This window comes from Xiphophorus maculatus, chromosome 8 (assembly GCF_002775205.1).
Source record: "Xiphophorus maculatus strain JP 163 A chromosome 8, X_maculatus-5.0-male, whole genome shotgun sequence".
NCBI lineage: Eukaryota > Metazoa > Chordata > Actinopteri > Cyprinodontiformes > Poeciliidae > Xiphophorus > Xiphophorus maculatus.
In genome coordinates, this window is record NC_036450.1 from 5,739,309 (window position 1) to 5,747,103 (window position 7,795).

General features: G+C 42.3%; 1 protein-coding gene across 1 annotated transcript in view; it reads right to left on the minus strand.

The window, feature by feature from the left end:
• Nucleotides 1-7,594, minus strand: part of LOC106700393 (NLR family CARD domain-containing protein 3-like) — a 52,411-nt gene extending 44,817 nt beyond the window's left edge. The window contains exons 1-8 of the mRNA XM_023338235.1: nt 7,580-7,594; nt 7,320-7,445; nt 6,056-6,175; nt 4,977-5,055; nt 4,593-4,818; nt 2,639-4,430; nt 2,013-2,186; nt 1,643-1,816 (exon numbers count right to left, since the gene is read on the minus strand). Of these exons, the coding sequence (XP_023194003.1) occupies nt 1,643-1,816; nt 2,013-2,186; nt 2,639-4,430; nt 4,593-4,818; nt 4,977-5,055; nt 6,056-6,105 (2,495 nt within the window). The 5' untranslated portion in view covers nt 6,106-6,175; nt 7,320-7,445; nt 7,580-7,594. The remainder of the gene's footprint in view (nt 1-1,642; nt 1,817-2,012; nt 2,187-2,638; nt 4,431-4,592; nt 4,819-4,976; nt 5,056-6,055; nt 6,176-7,319; nt 7,446-7,579) is intronic.
• Between the last annotated feature and the right edge of the window lie 201 nt (nt 7,595-7,795).

Below are 7,795 nucleotides of genomic sequence, written 5' to 3' on the forward strand. Positions count from 1 at the left end.
CCTCCCAGTAACAGCGACCAGTCAGACCAGTTCTACACAGCAGCTGAAGAAAATCAAATCTGTCTGGATGATCAGGATATGACTGAAGCTTCATCACACATGTCACCTTCCTGTTGTCTTCAGACAGTTTGAGGTTTCTGTTCACTGTGTTTGTGTCGATGGTGAGTTGACAGGAATCTGATGGAGAGAACAAACACAATCCAGCTGCAGTTATTGATCATTTATTGACACTTTGATGATGACTCCTGAATGAGTGATGTGACAGTTTGAAGATGGTTGAATGTGAGCTGCTTTGTTGTCATGAATAAGATGAAAAACACACTTACACTTCCTCAGACCTGGTGTCAAGAATCGGCCTCCAGCAGGCTCCACCCTGAAAGGAGGAGGGGGGTCAGACCATCAGTCCCTTTCAGCAGCAAACATGGACATTACATGTCTCTCAGACACACATTGTCCTCCACTGAGACAGGAACAGTCCAACATTTGGATTGCAAACTGCAGTGGATGTAGGAAGGACAGTTGGTGCTGCTGCAGCACAACTCATTTCTCCAAACACAGGAAAAGCTCCAACAGAGAGGAGAAAGGAAATCCCTCAGTAACAACCTGAAGAAACTCACTGAAGCCTAAAAGGACATCAGGAAACTAAGGAAACATTTCTGGAAGCTCAATCTGATTTAATAATCAGCATTAAAATACAATCAATCTAAACTCTGACACAACACCTGGATACCTGTTCCATCCACACTCCCACACACAGATGAAGGAATGAAACACTAAACAGCCCTGCTGCTGAAAACCTGCTGTGGCCTCACTGTAATATCCAGAAATACAAACATTAAAAAGGAGAAGCTGCATCACATTCAACAAAGAGTTCAACAAGAATCAAAGATTTGATCTCTGAGCTCAGACTGACAAACCAGGGAGAGGCTTCCATCATCACACACCTCTGACAAACACCTCCAACCTTTCAGCACTTCCTCTACCAACCAACACCACCAGGTGGCGCTGCTGCACACATTTACAATGAGACCAAGAAGAAGAAGAAGCATCCTGAATCCAGCAGCTGCAGTAAAGGCTTGTGAAAGTGTCCAAGGAGCATCTGGAACCAGAACCAGCAGATCCAACAGTCCAGAGAGTCTTTGTTTGCATCTTTCCTCTCAGATTTCCAAGCTGCTCTGAGAGAGAAATGACATCATCATTCTACTGATGATGTTCTTTATTTTTCTCTCCCATAACTTTTAAACATCCATCTGACCAACATGGAGTTACTTTTCTTCTCATCTTTGCTTCTTGGGGCTGATTGGTCTGGAGCTCCATCAAATATTGTTTTAAAGTCCTTTCTGCCATCAGTAGATCATCATGGAAATCTAACTGAACTTCTTTTATTAATTTAGTCAGAGTCCCTATTAAACTATTAAACCCATCCCACTCTTTAATTTCCTTGTGAGCCGTTCTTAGTCTGGAGAATATTCCAGAAAACTGGGTAATGATCTCTGCCTCCAGATGAGGCGTCTAAATATTTAATTATCAAATTAAACATTCAGCTTCAAACTAAATGTTTCCCAGCAGACTGACTAAAGACATTTCTCCCTCTTCCTCCTCTGTCAGACCTTCTCTGCTCCTGCAGCAGGTTCCTCCATACCTGAGAGCTTCCAGTCTCCAGTGTGGATCCTTCAGTCCAGCCGACAGCAGCTTCACTCCTGAGTCTCCTGGATGATTGTAGCTCAGGTCCAACTCTTTCAGATGGGAGGGGTTGGAGGTCAGAGCTGAGGCCAGAGAAGCACAGCCTTCCTCTGAGACCAAACAGCCTGATAAGCTGCAGACACACAATTTATCACATGATGAGAATATGAGAACATTGAGGTAGAACCCAAGGTCTGAACAGATGGATGGATGGATGGATGGATTTGTAACATGTGGAATAAATAAGAAAGCCAAGCAACTGCTGGGATCTGTAATAATGTTTCTTTTTGCACCTAAGATGCAGCAATTTGTGAAGTGCCCAGAGTTACCTGAGAGTTTCCAGGTTGCAGTTTGGACTCTTCAGTCCAGCAGAGAGAAGCTTCACTCCTGAATCCTGCAGCTTGTTGTTACTCAGGTCCAGTTCTCTGAGACTGGAGGACTGGGAGCTGAGAACTGAGGACAGAGCTTCACAGCTTCTCTCTGAGAGGTTACAGCCACTCAGTCTGAGGAGACAGAGAGAAAAATCTGTTATTAAAGAATTCTACAAAATTACATTTTTTTCCAATCAACAATGTTTCTCTTAGACAAGGAAGGTACTATCTTATTTTACACATGCTCATGTGTTTGGTGTGAACTGATTAATTTTATAATTGGGCATGCAACCTTAAAGGACAGAATTACAGGAAACAAGGTGATTGGAAAGATAATTATAAAATTACACAACAAACAAATTTAATCCAATTTCAATTTTAACAAAGATGAATTTTGCTGCTGTAATTTTCAACATTCTTTCCAGCTGCTAAAGAAAGTCTGTTTCTCTTTTGCGTGTCCACCCACATTGGGACACTGTGAAAAGAAAATGCACCAATATATAAACTGAAACATGATTTTATGTTTACCTCATAATTAGCATATTCCCATCTATAAAAAATACAGTAACAATCTGTGTCCTTACAGAGCTTTGTTGGAGGCTTTAACCACTGGCAGCAGCCTCAGAAGAACCTCCTCTGAAGCAGAGTATTTCTTCAGGTCAAACACATCCAGATCTTTTCCTGATGACACTAAGATGAAACCCAGAGCTAACCACTGAGCAGGAGACAGTTTATCTGTGGAGAGACCTCCTGAACTCAGAGACTGTTGGATCTCCTCCACTAGAGAACGATCATTCAGTTCATTCAGACAGTGGAACAGATTGATGCTTTTCTCTGCAGACACATTCTCACTGATCTTCTCCTTGATGTACTGAACTGTTTCCTGATTGGTCTGTGAGCTACTTCTTGTCTTTGTCAGCAGACCTTGTAGGAGTCTCTGATTGGTCTGCAGTGAAAGTCCTAGGAGGAAGCGGAGGAACAAGTCCAGATGTCCATTTGGACTCTGTAAGGCCTGGTCAACAGCTCTATGATGGAGAGATTTTAGTTCAGGTTTATTAAATAACGAGGCTGTCTGAAGTGTAAATGATTCTTCCATCAGGTTGACACCAGAGTTGATAAAGGTCAGATGAACATGAAAAGCAGCCAGAAACTCCTGAACACTCAGATGGACGAAGCAGAACACCTTGTCCTGGTACAGACCTCTCTCCTCTTTAAAGATCTGTGTGAACACTCCTGAGTACACTGAGGCTGCTCTGATATCGATGCCACACTCTGTCAGGTCTGATTCATAGAAGATCAGGTTTCCTTTCTGCAGCTGATCAAAAGCCAGTTTTCCCAGAGACTTGATCATCTTCCTGCTCTCTGGACTCCAGTGTGGATCTGTTTCAGCTCCTCCATCATACTTGACCTTCTTCACTTTGGTCTGAACCACCAGGAAGTGGATGTACATCTCTGTCAGGGTTCTGGGCAGCTCTCCTCCCTCTCTGGTCTCCAACACATCCTCCAGAACTGTAGCTGTGATCCAGCAGAAGACTGGGATGTGGCACATGATGTGGAGGCTTCGTGATGTCTTCATGTGGGAGATGATCCTGCTGGCCTGCTCTTTATCTCTGAATCTCTTCCTGAAGTACTCCTCCTTCTGTGGGTCATTGAACCCTCTGACCTCTGTTACCATGCCAACACACTGAGGAGGGATCTGATTGGCTGCTGCAGGTCTTGTGGTTATCCAGAGGAGAGCAGAGGGAAGCAGTTTCCCCCTGATGAGGTTTGTCAGCAGAACGTCCACTGAGGTGGACTCTGTAGCATCAGTCAGGATCTCCTTGTTGTGGAAGTCCAGAGGAAGTCGACTCTCATCCAGACCATCAAAGATGAACAGAACCTGGAAGTGTTCAAAGCTGCAGATTTCTTTGGTTTCACTAAAGAAGTGATGAACAAGTTCCACCAAGCTGAACATTTTCTCTTTCAGCACATTCAGCTCTCTGAACGTGAATGGAAATATGAACTGGATGTTCTGGTGGGCTTTGTCTTCAGCCCAGTCCAGAGTGAACTTTTGTGTTAGGACTGTTTTCCCAATGCCAGCCACTCCCTTTGTCATCACTGTTCTGATTGGTTGATCTCTTCCAGGTGGGACTTTAAAGATGTCTTCTTGTCTGACTGTTGTTTCTGGTCTGTGTGTTTTCCTGGATGCTGTTTCAATCTGTCTGACCTCATGTTCATCATTGACCTCTCCAGTCCTTCCCTCTGTGATGTAGAGCTCTGTGTAGATCTGGTTCAGAAGGGTTGGACTTCCTGCTTTAGCAATCCCCTCAAACACAGACTGGAACTTCTTCTTCAGACCAGATTTGAGTTGTTGTTGAGAAACTGGAGCAAAATATCCTAAATTAATACAATAACAAAAATCAGATATGAAAAAAATCATTGCTGAATTTGATTACATCACTTCTGAAGATGTTTTGCATAAATGTGATTCCATCTCTTCAAATTTCAGTAAATGTGTGATTTATCCATCAGGTTAAACCTTTGTAGAAATCCTCTTACTGCTCTCCAGATGGTCAGCCAGCTCCTCCTGCTTCATCCTCCGCAGGAAGTTCAGTGTGATCTTCATCACTGCCTCTCTGCTGCTCCTCCTCTGTTCTTCATCATCACCTTCCAACACTTCATCATCTCTCTGACCCTCTGAATGTTCTGGGTCATTTGGACTCAGAATCTTATGGATCTTCTTAAGTTCGTTCTTCAGAAAAGTGACAATATTGTCCTCCAGCGTCTGGAATAGAATAATAGATGAAGGAAACATCAGACTGAAATCGTGGAGCCAAACACCAGATGGATGTTTGACAGACTGACAGTCCTCTGGTCTACAAAGTGCAGCATGGAGATGACTGTGAACGGAACGCTTGGAAAAGTTGTTGTTCATGTACAGACCATAAATATGGAGTCCAGCTGTGTTTGATGCTGCTGGGCAGATGAAACACTGGGAACCTCTGAGCTCTGCTGGTCCACTCTGTGGAGGAACCAGGAACAATTAGGAAGTCAGAAAATATTCATCCAGCAGTATTCAGAAATGAAATCACCAAGACTTTTACATTAAATGTACTTGAGGCAGAAAAACAGAGCATCATATGAACAAAATGGAGTGAAGTTAAAAAGAGGAAGATGAACTACGAGGATGAAGAGCAGTAACACCAAAATCACCTAGAAGACATTTTAAAAGGTTGATGCTGAACTTGGACTTCTAACAGTCCACACTGTCAGCAGATCTGATGCTGGTGGAGACAGTTTCCCAGAGCTTGGGGACAGTGAAAGTGAAGGTTTTGTCCACACAGGTCTTCAGGACAGTGTGGGACATCCATCAGGTTCTGATGACTAGATCTGAGGTGATGTGGACATGGAGGAGGTTTGAGATATGTGGGTGTGTGTCCATGTGGGGTCCTCTGCTGGATGTTATAAAGAGGATTTTAAAATGGATCCTGTAGATCCCTGGAAGCCAGTGAGATCACATTGTATCTGTCCACACAGAGACTATCAGAAGGTAAAGGTCCATGAAGTAATATCTGGATGTGAGCAGTGAACCAGGTGATCCAAGTAGTTATAAAAATTTAATGTTCCTGCTTATCCCACTAAGAACCAGCAGAACCTCTGATGGTCCACATCAGCTCAGTTTGGTTGAGATCCAGCAGATCTCACCAACCACATCATGAAGCTTTCCTTCCCTGCTGAACTGCTCTCACAATGCACACAGGAACCAAGTCCTGATGGACCAGACTGGCTTTACCAGGTATTTCCCAGTGGGAATGTGTTCCACTGTTAGTCTGACATGGAGCCAGGAAGCAACAGAACATCATCATCAACATCCCAGAGATGAAGATATGAAGGTGTTTTCATGAGAACAGATCAGCTGATTTCTGTAGATAATGGATCAAACCTCTCTGTAAATATAACTGGAAACATCTGAGTTCTTACTGGTTCAGTTTCCATAGTTACAGCAGTTAGAAACAGCTCACCTCTCTGATGATGGAGGTCCAGGAGATTTAAAGTCAATGGGACGATCCATTGAACTGTCGCTCTTAAACGACACACAGCTGGGTTCTGATTCTTCTTGTGTGAAAATCTGATGGATTTTGCTAAAAAAAGAAACTCATTAAAATCTTTCCTTTGAGTTTTGCTTTGAAGATATTTTTAATGTGGTTCATTATAAAATAAAGAGCTGTGAGACAAAAACAGAACCAGACAGATCATCAACCTGATGTTCTAAATGATTCCTATCAGAACCGGTCCAATCCTCCAACATGTTCCTGATCATTGATCCTCCTGAATAATGTCCAGCCTTCTTTAAAGAGCAGAAAGATTTGTTTCTGAGACCAACATGTTGGTTTGAAATGACTGAGAGAAGTTTGGTGATCTTAGTGTTGAGCTCTGACATGGAGAAGAACCAGGAATCATTTCCACTCTGACCATCCAAGGAGGATCTGATGGAGCTTCAATCAGAACCAGATGGTCCGTTAGAGACACTGAAGCCCACTGCTGAATCAGATCCACAACATATTTAGTTTAACTGTAGAAATGGTTGATAATCTGCCATGTTGGATTATGTTTGAACTTCAGAGGTGGAATAATTAAAATAATTCATAGAATTTATTTTATTTCAGAATGAATCTGTCTTTTGTCAGATTTTAGAGAAAGATGCAAATATCAACCTAGAAATAAAATTCACTTCTGTCAATTTGTTCTTGTGTTAATATTAATATCGGACAAAATAAATGAGTTTCATTTGGAAAAATTAGGCTTATAGAAAACAGAGTAAAACACAGTTAAATGTTTCTGGTTCAAATGTCATGTCAGCATAATAGTTTATAAGAGTGTGTCCTGACTGAGGATTTTTAAGTTTCTTTCTGTATGGTGTCAATAACTGACCAATGAATGATGGTTAAATTGATGTCAGGTAAACATCAGATCAGATTTTGAGACTCCTGTTAACTAGTGAAGCTCTGGGTAGAGACTGTGGATCTAAACGGACCTGTTTGATTTTTGTACAAAGGAGCCAGTTGAACTTTATTGTGTTCATAGTAACATGGTCCTTATTGGAGCATGTTGCCATGGAGACATCATACGTATTACATCTTTGAAGTAATACGTATGAAAAGAAAAATAACCTGAAATTTAGACCAATATTTTCATGACAACAGAACCCAACAAAACTTGTCATCATCACAATGGCCACAATAACAGATATAAACTGAACAGTTACAGCAGTTAGAAACAGCTCACCTCTCTGATGGTGGAGATCCAGGAGATTTAAAGTTAATGTTCTCATCCTTTGACCAGTCACTCTTAAAGGACACACAGCTGGGTTCTGGTTTTGGTTCTGGTTCTGGTTTGAGTCTCTGATGGATCCTGACAGAAACATGATGATTAAAACTTAATCAGCAAAGAGGAGCAGCAGCAGCTTCATCACCACGTCTGTTCTGGCCTGATATAGTGAACGCTGTGTGAAAAGGGCTGTGGACAGTTAGAGATGGTGACCTCACCTCTGACCTTTGCTCTGGCTCTCATCTTCCCCACACAGAGTGGTTTCAGAGGGAGGGACTCCCTCCTCTCTGTCCTCACACTGATCCATGCTGCTGAATTCACATCAGCTCACACACACTTTCTACCTTCACCTGCAGAGGAAACACACATCATTCATCTGCACATCAACTCTGATCATCTTTTACATCATTAGAGCTGGAAAAAGATCAGCTGCT